Source organism: Chrysochloris asiatica, unplaced genomic scaffold, assembly GCF_000296735.1.
Source record: "Chrysochloris asiatica unplaced genomic scaffold, ChrAsi1.0 scaffold00013, whole genome shotgun sequence".
NCBI classification, from domain to species: Eukaryota; Metazoa; Chordata; class Mammalia; order Afrosoricida; family Chrysochloridae; genus Chrysochloris; species Chrysochloris asiatica.
Genome location: NW_006408531.1, coordinates 20,026,860 through 20,045,675, shown reverse-complemented (window position 1 = coordinate 20,045,675; position 18,816 = coordinate 20,026,860). Strand labels below are relative to the sequence as shown.

Below are 18,816 nucleotides of genomic sequence, written 5' to 3'. Positions count from 1 at the left end.
TTATTGTCAACTTCCACCTTTACCAGTCACTTTCCTAGAAACTCTTGGACTACAACAGGATAACATCACTTTCACCAAAAAACACTTAATACACAAACGCTAAGTAAGCCACAATTCTCTGTGTGCATTCTTCCATTGATTTGAATCTTCACTTATAAAATTTCTGCAGGTGCCTTAAGAGTTTTAAAGAGGCCTATTATTTAAAAAATATGCCTTCTCCTCACGCACAGACTATCTCTCTTGTTATCGATCATTTCCCATTTACTACAACTTTGAAAACATTCTCCAAAGGTCTGGCCTCATGCAAGGCCATGGCTGGGCTCTGTGGGCCATCCCTAAGAGTATACTGGAGGTCTGGAGATGACCGGTCTATATGAGAGATGGCTTGCAGGACACCCTTCCTCTCTGATCTGATGTCTCCATCAAGCCTTGGAGATCACAGGGTAATGGTGGGATTATGCAAGATCACAGGTGGGCAGGGAGTGGCTAGGCTAGGACCTTAAGGTGCTGGGGAGTTTGGTAGCGGGAGTAGGAAGGGAAGGAGAGGGAAAAGGGACGCTCTGGTCTGTGGGACTAGGGTGGATGGAGGGTGAGTATGGTGGTTTCCCAGGGAAGGTGGTGGGATGTGGTGAACAGTGGAAAACCTCCCATCACCACTACCCCCAACTCCCACAGGCTCCCTAGTGGTTGTTGTTGTTGTTAGGTTCCATTGAGTTGGTACTGACCCATAGTGACCTTATGCACAGCAGAATGAAACAGTGCCTGATGCTGGACCAACCTCACTATTGTTGCCACGCTTGAGTCCATCGATGCTGCCACCTGGCCAATCCATCTCATTGGTGGTCTTCCTCTTTTTCTCTGACCCTCCACCTTACCAAACATGATATCCTTCTCCAGCAACTGCTCCCTCCTGACAATATGTCCAAAGTATGAGAGACAAAGTTTGGCCATCTTGGCCTCCAAGGAACACGCTGGCTGTACTTCTTCATTGGTTCTTTTGGCAGCCCATGGCACTTTCAATATTCTCCTCCAACACCATAACTCAAAGGCATCAATTCTTCTTCGGTCTTCCTTATTCACTGTCAAGCTTTCGCATGCATATGAGGTTATTGAAAACACCATGACTTGGGTCAGGTGCACCTTAGTCCTCAAGCTGACATCTTTGTTCTTCAACATTTTAAAAAAGTCTTATGCAGCAGATTTGCTTAATGCAATACGTCGTTTGATCTCTTGACTGCTGCTTCCGTGAGTGTTGATAGTTGATCCAAGAAGAATGAAGTCCTTGACAACTACAATCTTTTCTCCGTTGATAAGAATGTTGTTTATTGGTCCAGTGGTGAGGAATTTTGTTTTCTTTACATTGAGATGCAATCCATACTGAAAGCTGTGCTCTTTGATCTTCATCAGTAAATGTTTTAAGTCCTCTTCACTTTCAGCAAGCAAGGTTGTATCATCTGCATATCGCAGATTGTTAATGAGTCTTCCTCCAATCCTGATGCCACATTTTTCTTAGAGAATAGTAATGTTGGGGGGTGGGGCCCAGCTACACCGCATACATCTCAAGATGCTACGGGAATATTTAACAGATTGTGAGTGGCAGGGGAGGAGGGTGCACACTGGCACTGAAGATGCAGCTCTTGACTTCACATAATGCCAGTTTCAAAGAATGACCTCTTCTTTGGAACCTAATTATGTTGATAAGTAAAAAGTGGGTTTACACAGGAAGTCACATAACTATTGGCTAATCCATAAATCTTACTCAATACATTTATTTCATAGCTTCTGTATTTTCTACTTCCTTTCTCTATCTTTTTTTTTTGTTGTTGTTGTTGTTCTTTTTAAAGTTTTTATTGTGAATTGAGTGTAAGTTTACAGGGCAGATCATCAGTTTTACATTCAACAAATTATACACCTTGTTTCATTACAATGATTATAATCCCCTTCATGTACCCTCAGATAACAATATTTCTCTCTATTCACTTTAGCGCTTTTTTTTAAAAAAACACTCAGGCATATATAATAATTTAAACCACCAAAGGACACATTCTGCAAGTCTGCCTCCTGGCCACCAGCTCTTAGTCCCTCTCTTCCTATGAATCTAGAGTCCTCAGCTGCTCTCTTTCCATGTCTCATCTCTGCCTCCTTCTCTGGTGTCACTGCTTCTCTGGATAAGGTCCCACATTCTGCTTGTGCTCTTCTCCCTGGATGATCTTAGGTTCCTTCCTCCACTATCCTCTTCTGTCTTCTCTGTCTTCTGACTTATATGAGATTCTGACTGATGAAGCCATGTCACACCACAAGATGCGATGGGGGCACTTAACAGATTCCAGTAACTTCTTGCACCTGCTTTACTTATTGGTGGTCCCAACTCATAGCGACCTTATGCACAACAGAATGAAACACTGTCCAGTCCTGGGCGAACCTCACAATTGTTGCCATGCTTAAGCCCATTGATGCTGCCACTTTGCCAATCCATCTAGCTGGGGGTCTTCCTCTTTTTCTCTAAGCCTCCACCTTACCAAATATGATATCCTTCTCCAGTGACTGTTCCCTCCTGACAGTATGTCCGAAGTATGAGAAACGAAGTTTGGCCATCCTGGCCTCCAAGGAGCATTTTGGCTGCAGTTCTTCTAACACTGTGTTTTGGCAGCCCATGGTACTTTCAAGAATTGATTGGAAAGCAAATAACAACAGTATATATACATATATCTTAAATTAAAGCTTCACAAGGCAATATTTACCCTCCACAAGCAATTTTTTATTGGTTTTCTTTTATTCTAGTTTGATTTTTGTTAAATGTCCTCAGTCAGTTGTAGACTGGGATCACTTATACCAACTTGAAAGATTTTCAGAACTGGTTGATAATTTTGTTAAATGTCCTCAGTCAGTTGTAGACTGGGATCACTTATACCAACTTGAAAGATTTTCAGAACTGGTTGATAATTATACCAGCAGTTTGAAATCAGCTGTGATGGAATTGGTTTTGCTTTTTATGCACAGAGATTGTCAAGCTCAACAAATCAGGACTTTGTGTATGTGTGTTTTTGAGAGCCAGCCATCCGTTAATCAAAATTCACCAGTACACCACTGCTTACAGCTCACTACATCGAGTCAATGATTTCATAAGTTACTGAGTCTCAGCTTAGTTACATCTCAGTTTACCATTATCAAAGTCCTAAACAGCAAATACAAAGTTTCTAGTACTCAGAATCCATCCGCGCCCCCACCCCAACAAACAAATCCATCACCAATGAGTAGATCTGACTTATAATGATGTTACAGGACTCAGTAAAACTGTTCTTTAGGGTTTCTGAGATTGTCAGTCTTTATGGAAGTCCACTGTCTCAGCTTTCTCCCAGACAGCAGCTGTGGTTCTCCCATAGACCTTGTGACTAGCAGTCCAATGCTTAACCCACTGCACCAGTGTTGTTGTTGTTAAGTGTCTTAGAGTTGGTTCTGACTCATAGCAGCCCTGTCTAAGGTTTCCAAGGAGCAGTTGGTGGGTGTGTGCCAACTGTGTTTTGCAGTCCAGTGCTGATCCTACAATTCCACACTGTTGTTGTTGTCCCTATATAAGGTTGCTTTGAGTCAGAACCAACTGGACAACATTTGACAACAACAACAATGGCACTTAAGAACAACATCGTTAACTATGGCATTGTAGAATCAGCACTGGACTGTTAACCTGAAAGTCGGTGATTCAAATCCACCAGTCACTCCTCAGAAACACTACACAGGGTTGCTATGAGTCAGAACCTACTCAATGGCACTTAACAACAGCAACTACTACTATGTCGATGACAACACTGATGACGATGGAGCCCAACTGGCATAGTAGGTTATGAGTTGCATGGCTAACCACAAGGTCAGCAGTTCAAACCTACCAGCCACTCTGCTTTCAGCTCCCTTAAGGATTTACAGCCCCAGAAACCCTATACAGGGTCATTGTGAGTCAGAACCAACCTCCAAGGTACTTAAGAACAACTGCTACTATTAGTCTGTTATAAAATATATGTACGTGTAAATATTCAGGACACAGTTTGAGGGGATAGATACTGGAGTTTTATTAAAAATCAAAACATCAAAAAGCAGTACACAATATGGAGAAGACTGAGAAAGAAAGGAAGGTACAATTTATAAAAAATTCTCCATCTTTAGAAAATACTGCCAACCGCTAAAATGAAGAGGATACATTAATGAAAACTTGGGTGGGCGTTGTAGTCTCACTTTGCACAGCATCCATTTTTCTTTCATTACAACTCTAAAATCTGTTAGAATATGGCTTGTTGAGATTTTTATTTTCAGATTGACTTATCTGTTATTGATGTTCTAAAATAAATCTGATCAGATACTAAGGAACAACAACAAAAAGTAAATGGAAATGTCAAACAAAGCATGTGTGGTTTTGAGCAGGAGAAGCATTCCCCAAAGCTCAAAATGCACTTCATTTCTTCTGAATAGCATCAAAGTTTTTGTGAGTCTAACTCATCCTATTGCAGGGATTCTTTGTTTGTTTTTTTCTTTCAGTTTTTCATTTTCTATTTCTTTATTTTCGCCCTACCTGGGAGCAGTAGATGTATAAAGAATTCTGTAGTACCAAATGTAGGGGCATTTGGTACAAAGAGATTTATTTTTTCCACCAAGGTTTAAAAGCTAGAAGTTCTTTTCTGCTAGCTTCAAATCTTTCTCTCTCTCTTTCACACACACACATACACACACTTTTAACAAAAGAAGCTCCCGCCCTCCTGCTTCAATTCACTCATACAGAATAAATCTATTCCGTTTCTTTTTGAGCAAACAAATTAGTATTATGGAAATGTGAGCTGAAAATTTTACCTAGCAAAATGTACTTAAGAGCTTTGCGAAACCAGGGATAAAAGAAACCGTATATTAAGGGATTACATGTAGAGTTAAAATAGCCAAACCATGTCAAGGCATCAAACAAAACAACAGGAGTAGAAAAGTTCAAAAAGGGATCCAGTAAAATTGTAAAGAAACAGGGAAACCAACATAATAAGAAAACACCCATCACTATTCCTAAAGTTTTGGCTGCTTTTGTGTCTTTCCTTATTTGACTATTTTGATTTTCTGTCAAGTTATTGATTGCACGAGCATGTTTTCTGGATACTGCAAAAATTTTGCCATAAATCCCCACCATCACAGACCCAGGAGTGAAGAAACCTGCCATAAATAAGGTGGTCCCCCATAACTTGTTGAACATCACTGGGCAGGAACTGGAGCAAGCAACCATTACATCATAGCCTTCGATTCCATCAGCATACGCCTCTGAGAAGACCACCCCAAATGCAAATGCTCCGGGTACTGACCAGCAGAGAAGTAGCAAGCGTTTAATGACAGAAATTGTCATTTTCGTGGAGTAACGTAAAGGGTAACAGATAGCATACAATCTATCAATGGCCACTGAACACAGATGGAAAATGGACGTTATGCTAAGCATCAGGTCAAAACTATAATGAATCTTGCAAAATGTAAGCCCAAAGTACCAGCAATTCTCCACAGATCTGACCATACTATATGGCATGATGGTGAATCCCAGAAGAAAATCAGTGATGGCCATGGAGAGGATGAGGAAGTTGGTTGGTGTGTGAAGCTGTTTAAAGTAGGAAATGGAGATTATCATGGCAAGATTGCCAAACACCGTGATGCATATAGCTCCTGCCATAAAAATATACATAGCAGCTCGGACACCCAGTGACCTTGCATTTTCTGGGCAAGATCCATTTCCATATTCAGAGCAATCAAACGTTTCCTTCAGAAAAGCAAAAATACAAGAAATGTTATTAGAGAATAGAAAATAATCTATATTTCATATTGTTGTTGTTAAGTGCTGTCGAGTCGGTTCCGACCCATAGCGACCCTGTACAGGGTTTCCGAGGCTGTAAATCTTTAAGGGAGCAGAACGCCTCATCTTTCTCCTGCGGAATGGCTGGTAGTTTCGAACTGCTGGCCTTAAAGTTCGCAGCCTGATTCGTAACCACTACACTACCAGCATTACTTTCATAAAAACTGAATGAAAGAAGACTCTAAGATGATAATTGCTTGTTCTTGTTACTGTTAGGTGCCCTCTAGTCAGTTTGACTCATAATGACCTTATGTACAACAGAACAAAACACTGCCTGGTCCTCCACCAACCACCCTACAATTGTTGTCATGTTTGAATCCATTAATATTGTCACGCTGTCAATCCATCTCATTGAGGGTCTTCCACTTTTTCATTGATCCTCCACTTTATCAAACATGATTTCCTTCTCCAGGAACTAGTACTTTCTGACAACATGGTTAATATAAGAGAGATAAAATATCTCAATAGTTGCTTCTACGAGTCCTGGTGTGGTGCTGCGTGTTAATACCCTGGGCTGCAGGGTTGGTTTCAACCACAAGGTCAGTGGTTCAAGCTCACCAGCTGCTCCTCAGAAACCCTATATAAGGTCTTTATGAATCAGAACTGACTCGGTGGCACTTAAAAACAACAATAGCCCTTCATTCTAAGGAGGAATCTGGCCATACTTCTTCCAAAACAGATTTGTTCATTCTTTTGGCAGTCCATGGTACTTTCGTAGTTTTCACCAACATCATAACTGAAATGTATCGATTCATCTTGATCTACCTTATTTATTGTCTCAAGCACATGGGGGGATTGAAAGTAGCATGGCTTGGGTCAGATGCACCTTAGTCCTCAATGTGACATATTTGATAATTGTATACGCTAAAAGATCTCTAATCTTTCACATTTATCTTAACCTTTATTTCTACGTTCATATGATTTTAGTGCAATGGGTTTAAATGATCATTATTTACTTTTTTAAAAATTATTCTACCAAACCTATTTTATTCCAAGACTTAAACTTTAAAAAATAGAAGAAAGTAACTTATTATTGAATTTATTATAATTATAATCCCAGAAGAAAATCCGTGATGGCCATGGAGAAACTGATGAGCTTAAACCACCGATCACCTTATTTATGGCAGGTTTCTTCACTGTGCCTAGAAAGAATAGGCATTTATTAGACAATACAAGATTTCTTCCTCAAATGAATTCAGAATGCGTAACAAGATTAGAACTACTGTAGACCTATTATTGCCTTGTGGGGTCAAAAGGTTATTATTTAAACGTAGTTTTATACATGTGTGCTATTCTTTTCCCCTTGCTTTGATTTTTGTCATATTATTTTAAGGAAGAATCATCTAAGGACCCCTAATGATTTGGTAAGCAAACCTGATGGCACTGTAGGATAAGCACTGGACTACTAACCAACAGGTTAGCAGCTCAAACCCACTAGTCACTGTGCAGGAGGAAGATGAGTCTGTCTGCTCCCATAGAGAATTTACAGTCTCAGAAACCCTATGTAGGGTCACTATGAGTGGAAATAGACTTGAAGGCAGTGAGTTTGTTTGGGTGAGTAAATGATCTGGTGAAGTCTTTAGGAGCTGTGAATGTCTAAAACACTTGGGTGCTAACTGAAAATATGGAGGTTCAAGTCTACCCAAAGGTCCGCAGAAGAAAAGTCTGGTGATGGAATTCCCCAAAACTCAGCCATTGGAAACATATGAAACACAGCTCTACTTTGACACAATTAAGGTTGTCATGACTTTGAATGGACTCCGTTTTGGGTTTGTTTTCTATTGATCTGGTAGAATCTTCACTTGCAGTGAATCATGAAACCTTGAGAAGTACCTCACCATCCACAGCAGCTGACCAGAAATGAGTCAGAAGCCAAGCCTGGGCTATCCTCACTTCTTCCTGAAGAATGAGTGCACTTCCCAAGTACCTCTCCTTAGAGCCCCAGGCAGTAGAGAGCCGCCAAGTTTCTGTGTGCAGCAAGTAGCTTGGGAGCTTTCACAAAGTTCCAAGACAAGAAAAACAACGTTTACCCATGCTCTCCTTGTAGGGGGTCAGTGTGTTCATTTTGCATATTAAAATCTGTATGGTATCATTTACATGTAAATTTGTAAGGTAACACGTTTGTGAATTAAGATAAAAATTTAAATGTGCATTGTTTTTGTTGTTGCTAAGTGCCATGGAGTTGGTTCCAAATCACAGAGGCTGCAAGGAGCAGCTATTGAGCTTGAACCACCAACTGTGCAGTTCAAACCGACTTTGGAGAGCAGCACATTAACCCATAGCGCCACACCAGAACTCCAGTTAAGCATTATGTCCTGGGGGTGGGGGTGGGGCCTGTTTGAAATAAGAAGGCTCTTTCTAAGAAGAGTCCTGGTGTGGCGCTGTGGGTTAATGAGCCAGACTGCAAAGCCATTTGAACTGCAAGATCGGTGGTTTAAGCTCACCAGTTGCTGTATACAGGGTCGCTATGTGTCAGCGGTTGAGTAGTGGTTACGAATCAGGCTGTGAACAGCAAGGTCAGCAGTTTGAAATTACCAGCTGCTCCGCGGGAGAAATACGAGGCTTTCTGCTCCCTTAAAGATTCACAGCCTTGGAAACCCTGGAAACCTTGTTCAGGGTCACTATGGGTCGGAACCTACTCACGGCACTCAACAAAATGTGTCGGCTGACTTAAAGGCGCTTAACAATAAACATCACTTTTAGCTTGCCCATTAAAAGACAAGCAATCCAAAATAATTTCTGTTTTTGTTTTCTACATCACTTCAATTCTTAAGGAGCAAAGCTAAGGGAAATATTTCACTTTAATAAAAATGTCATTGTTTAATAAGTAATGCCCTATTTTCTTATAGGACAATACTGTTATCCTAAAGGTAATCCATGACAAAGGTACATTTTCAGGTTTGAATGCAAGCTTCTGTGTTCTCTGTGTAGTTAATTTGATATTATTAACCATCAACACCCCCACTTTTGAAGGTGTCATACTCACTCCTTTTAAGGTAAAGCTGTAGTGTGCTGGACCTCAATTCTCTTCCTTTTTAGCATTCAGGAACATCACTTTCATTAGCCATCCAGTTCTAAGGACTAGGATACACGTCTTTGAAACACATATATGATGTATACATTCATATTTGTGTTCTTCATGCATCTGCCATGGAGCAGGGGCATATTACATGGCCCTGGTGTACTTTGGTGAATTCATGAAATAGTATTTTTAAGTGAATTCCATTTCAACATCATCATTTTTTTTCCATAGTATTTTTGGTAAGTTGTTTGTATGGGGCATCCATCATCGGGTTTAAACTTTCTAATGGCTATATCTTTCATAGATTTCTGATGGATTGCCTGTAGAAAGTTAATGCTTAAAAAATATTTTCAAGACTAAATTTTTCAAATGTCATTTTTTTCTATTTTTAAAAATCTGTCAATATAATTATGGATTGATACATAAACTACAACAGAACTCAACATTTATTCTAGCCTTTCTGTTCTCTGTTTTCACTATGTTTTTATATATAATACTATGTTTCTACAAGGTCAGCATAAAAATTACAATTGGAAACACAATTTCTTTTCCAGTCAGATTGTAAATAAATACCATATTTAAAAGTGTTTATCCTACTAAACTGGTAAAAGATTAATGTTTTCTGCATTCTCTGAGAAAATGATTTAACTGCAGGACCATGCCCAAAGTATTAAAGAACTTTCTCAGGGTAACTTTACTAATGTGATCTCATTGTTTTTTCTTGTCATTAGATTTGATTAGTATTTCCAACACTTAAATAACCCTTATTTAAGACTTGAGACCTTTTAGAGGCTTTGCACCGTCCTTCTGGCTGCTGGTCATTCTTTTTGCTTTCCTTGAAGTATTTTGCCCTAGTCCAAACTTTTTTATTTTTTACTGTTACTTAGTTTCTTTCCAATCTTTTAGGCCAAGGAATCTAATGTATGAAATAACACATCTGAACACTTTTTTTGCATGATGCCTAATGTATAACGAACACTAATAAAGATTACTTTCCTCTCATTTTCCCTTAATTCCTTCTCTCTTTTCTTCCCCCTCTGCCTTGTTGAAGATGACTACCACATTCAATAAATCACTTGACTAGAAAGTTTTTCTCCAAAAAGAGTGCACACAAAAAAGTGCATATATAGACTTGTATATAATAAACTCAGGTGAATAATTGTGATAAATAATTTACTCAGCCACTTACAAACAATCCTTTCCACGATTCTAAATCTTCCCAGGAAACAGGTTGCACTACGAAGAGATGGCAGACTAGTTTATTCACGTATTAAAATGGCTCTGCCTTTTGGTAAAAATTCAAAGAAGTTCTGCACCTTCTACAACTTTCTAATTCCTACACATTCTCCTTGTACTTTATAAAAATGTAAAACGGAAGTATCAATGCTCTAGTAATGCTATTGCATTGTTAGGACAGCGATGTATCTGTTGAGAATATGTTAAGCTAAAGAATGCACATCCCTGCCTTCATTTTCTTCACATACCTGCTGCACTGCAGAAAATGTCATTGTTGAATTCCTCAAGATGGAAATATCCTTATTTGCTGCTTTTCTAACCACTGTGAATGTATATATGGAACTGGAAGACCTGAACTATATAAACTGTGCAGTTTTATACCTGAACAATTAGCCCCAAAGGAATTGCGTTGGGAATTTAAAAAAAAAAAGAAAAAAGTGTAAAAGACATGCCATTCTAAATAAAGTTTAATGTCTAAATGAGCCCAAGCCAATCCTCCAGCCTTTCAGGCAAATCCTGGTGTGAAGCTCTAGGATCAGCACTGGACTGTGAACTACAAGGTCGGCAGTTCTAACCCACCACCTACCTGTTCCTCAGAAATCCTATAAAAAGTTGTTATGAGTTAGAATGACTTGATGGCACTTAACAGCAAGAGTACTGAAAGCTGTTGAATTCATTATTACACAAAGGCAAATTGGAATCAGCTGACACATAGCCCTAAAGCAGAGATCCAATCCCAACAACACATATATGGAATCAGTGATTCTATAGGAGAATTAATTTTTCTCTTTAGAAAGGAAGCCTGGTGGTGCTGTGGATTAAATGTTGAATTACTGACAGCAAAGTCAGTGGTTCAAACTCATCATCTACTCGGCAGGAGAAAGAGAAGACTGTTTGCGCCCATAGAGATTTACAGTGTTGGAAACCCATGGAGAAGTTCTACTCTGATCTATTGTTGTTGTTGTTGTTAAGTGCCATCGAGTAGGTTCCAACCCATAGCACCCTGAACAGGGTTTCCGAGGCTGTAAATCTTTATGGGAGCAGAAAGCCTCATCTTTCTCCCAAGGAGCAGCTGGTAGTTTCGAACTGCTGACCTTGCGGTTCACAGTCCGATTCATAACCACTATGCTACCAGAGACTCCAATCTACAGAGTCTTTATAATTGTTGGAATTGACTCAACAATGGCAGTGGGTCATTTTGGTCTCTTTAGGAAGATCTAAGTCTGTCACATTCCATACTGTTTCTCACATTCCAGTCACTGAGTGGATGCCTTACCATTCATTGTTCTTGTCTGTTTTTTGTATGTGTAAATGGAAGTCCTGGTGTGGTGCTGTGGGTTAATGCGCCAGATTGCAAAGCCATTTGAACTGCAAGGTCGGTGGTTCAAGACCACCAGATTTTACTTGGAAATCCTGTACAAGGTCACTATGGGTTGGAATCCACTCAATGGCACTTAACAACAACGAATGAGACAAAAGAACAAATCTCATCAACTGTCTTATCCAGTTACCATCAAGTCACTTTTGAGTCATGAAGACCCTGTGTGTGCAGAACCGAACTGCACTCGTTGGGTGTTGAAGGCTGTCCCCTTTCAGAAGCAGATGTCTTGGCCTTTCTCCTGAGGTACCTGTAGGTTACCTTGAACTGCCAACATTTCAGTTAGTTCTTGAACACTTCATTGTTTGCACTACCCAGGGACTCCAGATTTAGAGAAAGGAGGCATACTTACTATCTTCTTCAGAAACTTGATTATGTCCAAATCTTATCAGATGCTATAGGTTTCAATCTACACATATGCTAAAGAGTCTATTTTATTCTTTTTTAAATATGAAAGTTTGTTTTGCATTGGTGGAACAGTCGTGAGAAGTATCGTTCCCCAGAGGCAGATAAAATAAGACTAGACACTGAAAAACATTGGAATTCAGTTTGGATTAAAATTTTGAAGCCTATTCTGAGTGATCTGTTAGTTCAGCCTTGTACGGCTGCAAGGGCATCTGGCCTGGGCAGCCACACAGGGCTTGAGCTTAGAAGGTCCCACACTTGTGATGCTCTGCTGTCTCCATCTCAACATTCGGAATCACTTTTTCACAAAGGCCCACTCATTTTCATTTTTACATTGGCCCCCAAAATTATATAGCCTGTACGGTCTCAATCTCTCAGTAACAATTCCTGGAGAAGTAAAAGAGGAAGAAAAGATCCCTTTCCATTTTATAGTCATGTTGTTGCAAGTGCCATTGAATCTGTTCTGACTCATTGTTGTTTTTGTTAAGTGCCACTGAGTTGGTTGCTACTCATAGAGACCCTGTATAAGGTTTCCGAGGGAGCTTGTGGGTTTGAACTGCCAACTTTGTGATTAGTTGTTGTTGTTGTTGTTAAGTGCTGTTGAGTCTATTACAATCCATAGTGACCCTGTATAGTGTTTCTGAGGAATAGCTGGTGAGCTTGAACTGCCGACCTTGCAGTTCAAACAGCTTTGCAGTCTGGTGCATTAACCCACAGCACCACATGTAGTCCAGTGTTTATCCTACATCGCCACACCAGGACTCATGTTCCAACACATGGAAACCCTGCATTAGGCTTCCAAGGAGCAGCTGGTGTGTTGGAGCCACTGACTTTATGGTTAGCAGTCCAATACGTACCCTACATTGCAGGATCCCTAGTGGTACAGTGTTTAAAGCACATGGTTGTCAGCATTTGAATCTACCAGGTACTTATAGGGAGAAAGATGTGGTAATTGGCTTCCATAAAGATAGACCATCTGGGAAACCCAAAGGGACAATTCTGCTCTGTTTTCTTAGGTCACTGTGAGTCAGAATCGACTCCATGGCAATGGGTTTTGTTGTGGTTGTTGTTTTGGTTTTTGTATTTTTGATGATGAGAAAATATATACAAAACACTTTTAAAGTAAGATTTACAAATGTTGGCATAATTTTTTGCCAAGAAAATAGAACTTTCAATTTTTTAATTTAATCATTACCAAAAGACATTAGTACACAAAATTTGCCAGCATCTTCTCTTTCTTCTGGAGGACATACATAACAGGTCATTTTGGACAAAATGTCTGGCTCTGTGAAGAATTGCTTAAGCATTCTCTTTAAATCACATATATGGGAGACTAGTAACAGGAAAGGTTAAACAAAAAACAAACCTATTGCTTTCAAGTCAATTCCAACTCGTCCCAACCCCATGTATTTTAGAGTAAAGCTGCCCCAGAGAGTTTGTTGGAAGGCCTCCAGGTAGCACAAGTGGTTTATTTGTTGTTCTTCAGTGCTGTTTAATTTGTTCCAACTCATAGCGACCTTGTGTCGAGTTTTCAAGGAGCAGCTGGTGGGTTTGAACTGCCAACCTTGTAGTTCACAGTACTGTGCTGATGATCCTACAAGCGCCACACCAGTGAAGATTAGGGCTTAAGTGAAACAACACACAAAACTAGGGTGCCTACAAGGACACAGGAAATAAGGCTTTGGTGCTATTAGAATACTTCTAACAAACTCCATGTTTGTTAGAAAGCTCACATGTTAAGCCACCTAGTCAGGAAGGACAGTAGCGCATTCTTGAGTGGGGAGTGTCGTGAGGGAGGAAAGAATGATGGCTCTGTCATAATACAGAGTCAAACCAATGACTGGAGAAATATAGGGCTGTGCCTTGAAATCCCTTCTGAGATAGCCTCTGTAAACCTGCATATAAGGTTTGAAAGTAGCAACACCTTTGCTTTCTTCATACCTATCACTCACTGCAGGAATTTGATTCTATTTTGATTTCCTGATTAACTTCATGCTGTGTATGTGTGTTAGGTGACCTCAAGCAAGTTTTGATTCATATCAACCCTATGTACAACAGAAAACAACAGTACCCAGTCCTGCCCCATCCTCGCGATCATTGCTATGTTGGAGCCATTGTTGAAGCCACTGTGTCCCTCCATCTCATTGAAGGTCTTCCTCTTGTTCACTGATCCTCTTCTTTACCAAGCATGATGTCTTTCCCCAAGGGCTGGTACCTCCTGATCATGTGGTCAAGGTACATAAGACAGTCTCACCATCTGTGCTTCTAAGGAACATTCTGATGATATTTCTTACATTACAGATATGTTTGTTCTTTAAAATAAGAACTTCAGTCTTCCTTATTCATTGTCCAACTTTCACATGCACATGAGATAACTAAAAATAGCATGACTTGGGTCAGACACACTTATTTCTCAAAGTGATATCTTTGTTTCTTAATACTTTAAAGAAGTCTTTACAACAGGTTTCTCCAGTGCAATTTGTCATTTAATTTCTTGACAGCTGCTTGCATGGGTGTTGCTTGGGGATCCAAGTAAAATGCAATTCATAACAAATTTAGCATTTTCTCCATTTATCATGATGTTGCTTATTGATCAGTTGTGAGGATTTTTGTTCCCTTGTGGTATCATCCAAACTGAAGGCTATAATATTTGATCTTCACCAGTGTGTCAAGTTCTGTTAGCTTTTCACCAAGCCAGGTTGTGTCATCTACATATCCACAGGTTTTTAATGAGTCTTCCTCTAATTCCAATGCCATGTTTTAACCATACAGATTGAATACCTATGACGAAAGGTTACAACCCTGACACACACTTTCCCTGTTTTTAAACTAAAGTTTCACTTAGTTCTGTTCAAAGAAAAAAGACTACCGCTTTGTCCATGTAGGGGTTCTGCTTCAGGACTATCAAATGCTGGAATTCCCATTCTTCACAATGTTGTCCATAAGTTCTTCTGACCTACAACAATCAAATGCCTTTGCATAGTCAATTCAACAAGAACAACAGCAACCACAAACCATTTTTCCTGTATTCTCTGTTTTCAGCCAAGATTCATTTGATATCAGCAAGACGTCACTCTTCCTTGTACTCTGCTGAGTTTGACTTGAATTTGTGGCAGCCTGGTGATATACTACCATGATTGTTTCTTGAATTAATTTCAGCAAAACTTTACTTTCATATGATATTCATGATATTGTGAAATATTGTCAGCATTTTACTGGGTGGATCACTTTCCTTTGGAATAGGCTCAGCTATGAATCTTTTTCAGTACAGGTAGTGTCTACCAAATTTCTTAAAGTGAGTGCTTAGTCACTGTATCCCTTTGTTGAAACATCTCAATAGATATTTGTCATTTCTGGAGCTTTGCTTTTCACCATGGTCTTCAGGGCAGCTTTGACTTATTCATTCAATACCATCAGTTCCTGATCATATGTTATTTCCTGAAATGGTTGAACACCAACCAATTCTTTTTGGTACAATGATTCTGTGTATTCATTCAATAATCTTTTTAATTGCATGCCAGTTAAGAAGCATGATTTCATTTACATGCTCTAGAAACTATCCTAGTTTGGCTGAATCACAGGATATGGCCAGACCAAAGGCCAAACCCATTACCACTGATTCTATTCAAGACTCATTGAAACCCTATAGGACAAAATAGAACTGCTCTTTAAGGCTTCAGATACTACAAGTTTTTATGGGAGCAGACAGCCTTATCTTTCTCCCATGGAGTTGCTGATGGATTTGAACCACTAACCATTTAGTTAGTAGTCCAATGCTTGGCTCACGGAGACACCAAGTCTTGAATTTTTTCTTCAGTTCCTTCAGCTTGAGAAATGACAAGCATTTTCTTCCCTTTTGGTTTTCTTCCTCCAGGTCTTTATATATTTCATTATAATACTTTACTTTGTCTTCTCAGGCCTCCCTTTGAAATTTTCTGTTCAGCTAGCTTACTTCATCATTCCTTCATTTTGCTTTGAGGTATTCCACATTTAAAGCCAAATTTCAAAGCTTCATCTGACACCAATTTTTGGTCTTTTCTTTCTTTCCTGTTTTTCTAAGTGACATTTTGTTTTCTTCATGTATGATATTCTTGATGTCATCCCACAACTTCTTTGGTGTTCAGTCAGTATTATGTGTGTTCCATCTGGCACTGTGTCATATATGTTCTTGAGATGGTCTTTAAATTCAAGTGAGATATACTCAAGATCATACTTTGGAATAGTTTTAGTCTTCTTCAGCTGCACCTTGAACTTGCATAGGAGCAACTGATGGTCAGTTCTAAAGATGATCCCTGGTACATCCCACATCTGGTTATTAATGGATGCTTACAGTTGTTACTTCTCATTTTCAGTCATTCCACATCAACAAATGAAGGTATCAGAAGTTTTAACCAATCTATGATGTAAAGGTCAACTCTACTTTGAGGAGACAGTTCTTCCCCAGTTGTATTTTGAATGCCTTCCAATCTGAGGAGCTCATCTTCTGGCACTATATCAGACAATTGTCCACTGCTATTCATAAGGATTTCACTGACCAGTTTTTTTCAAAAGTAGACCATCAGGGTACTTTTCTACTAGTCTGTCTTAATCTGGAAGTTCCACCAAAACCTGTCCACCATACATGTCCCTGCTGGTCCTTGGAATTGTGGTGGCATAACTTACAGCATCCCAGAACATCCAAGGCACTATAGTAGGACAAAAGACAGGTGAGTGGTGAATATATGTATGTTGTTCTTGTTAAGTGCTGTCAATTCTGACTCATAGTGACCCTGTCTAAGCTTCCCAAGGAGCAGCTGGTGGGTTTGAATGACAGACTTTGCTGTGACCAATCAAGTGTAATCCTACAGGTACAGTTTATTGATTTTAATTGCCATATAATAATGTCTTTATCTTTTCTTCTAGAAATGGGCATTTCAATCATTCTCAGTTATTTTGCTGTTATGAATAATGCTGCTATGGACTACAGTATGAATCTCCTGGTACACATGTTACAAATAATACGAAAAAGTAATTGAGGAATCAGAAAGAACATGAATATTCAAATATGCAAAACAGAAACAACTTTTATTCCAAAGTGACTGTACTAATATATATGCCCACAAGTAATTTATTGAAATTCTAGCAATGTATAATCCACACTTGGTATTGTGAGGGTTAAATTTTGACCAATTTAGTGAATAAAAAAGAATATTTGATTGTAGCCTTTAATTACATTTCCATGATTACCAAAATGGTAGAACATTTACGTCTTTTTTTTCTTAAATGTTTTATTGTGAATTATGTGATAGTTTACATGGGAGAACATTAGTTTTACATGCATTCTATCCTATATCGTCTCATTGCCATGGTTATAATCCCCTCCATGCAATCCTTCCTCTGTACCCCCCAGGTCTTCAGCACAGTCGCTCTCCCTCTCTGGATCTAAAGTCTCCAGCTGCTCCATCGCTCCACGTCATCATCTCTGGCTCCATTTCAGGCATCACTGCTTCTCTGGGTAGGGTCCCGTTCTCTGTTCTTCTCCTTTGATGGTCCTAGGGACCTCCGCTCCTAGACTGAAAAGTTAATCACTCCCCTCCTTGCTATAAAACGTCTACCTTTACATTTCCGACCCTCACAATCAGTCCTGATAACAATTATTCACTATTGTATCACAAGAAACCCGTCTGCGTTTCATTGCATCAGCCCCGCCTAGTCAGATTGAATACTACTCACTGGAGATTCTACCTTCCTCCAGGCCCTCTGGATCTAGGTTCCCAGAACATTTACTTCTATAGTCATTGTCCACATTTGTTTCACCTTCTGTGAAATCCTGTCATTTTGTTGGAACATTTTCCTTTTCTTAGTAATTTATTGAAATTACTCTATATTCCTAATAATAATCTTTTATAAGTTACAGATGTAGCAAATCTTTTCTCCCAATAGATAACTTGCCTTTTCTCTCTTTAATAGTATGTTTTGATAAATAAAAAGGTATTTTATATAGCTAAATGTATTAATTTTTTAAATTCTTTGTGACTTTGATACATTATTTCCTATGTCATAGCCAGAAAAATGTTTGCCTGTGATTTCTACTGAAAATTTGGAAGGTTAGTCTTTGAGCCTCAGAAACCCTGTACAGGGTCGCTATGAGTTGGAACTGATTCCATGGCATACCACCACCACCACTAAAAACATTTGCCCTGGTGTGGTGTTGTCATATAAGCCCTGAACTACTAATGGCAAGGTTGGCAGTTCAAATTTACCATCTGCTTTCAGAAACCCTATAAAAGGGTCTCTAAGTGTCAGAACTGACTTAACAGCACTTAACAATAACAACAGCAAAAAACTTTATGACAATAATTTTGAATCCATAGGTGAGAGCAGAAATTAATTTGTTGTAAAAACTGTCTCAAGAAGAACAATCAGTTCTTCTATAATACATATTTTTATAACACAAATTAGCTCATACCCAACTGTTAAATAGAAAGATGACATCAGTGTAACTTGAAACTACATGTTGGTCCAATCACGTTAATGTTTGGAACTGATTACAGAAAACAACTTTGTAATTAAAAAAAGGCCTTGCCAATCTAAGGGACATTCAGTGTCTTTCTCAGGTGCAAGTAGTGGTTTGTGCATTAGGCTACTTAGTGAACCTGAGAGTGTAGTTGAACAGCTTCAAGGACATTTCCTTTTTGTTAAAAGAATTTTGATTGATGATTAATAGAGTTTTCAGATTCTATTTTATTTATCTATTGTTAAACAAGTCTTTCTTGGGAGCAACCACACTCATCAACCCTTATCTTGAAAAAGCCAGCATGTGTCAGGTTCCAAGATAATAGCTATCTGTGAAGCTGAATGCAATTCCCATTGGCTACTTACTCGGCATAGCTATCTGTGAAGCTGAATGCAATTCCCATTGGCTACTTACTC

At 39.1% G+C, this 18,816-nt stretch overlaps 1 protein-coding gene across 1 annotated transcript; it reads right to left on the bottom strand.

The window, feature by feature from the left end:
• Positions 1-4,774: 4,774 nt before the first annotated feature.
• Positions 4,775-5,767, bottom strand: TAAR2 (trace amine associated receptor 2). The gene has a single exon (XM_006834657.1). The coding sequence runs from the start codon at positions 5,693-5,695 to the stop codon at positions 4,775-4,777; it is 921 nt and encodes a 306-aa protein (XP_006834720.1). The 5' UTR covers positions 5,696-5,767.
• Between the last annotated feature and the right edge of the window lie 13,049 nt (positions 5,768-18,816).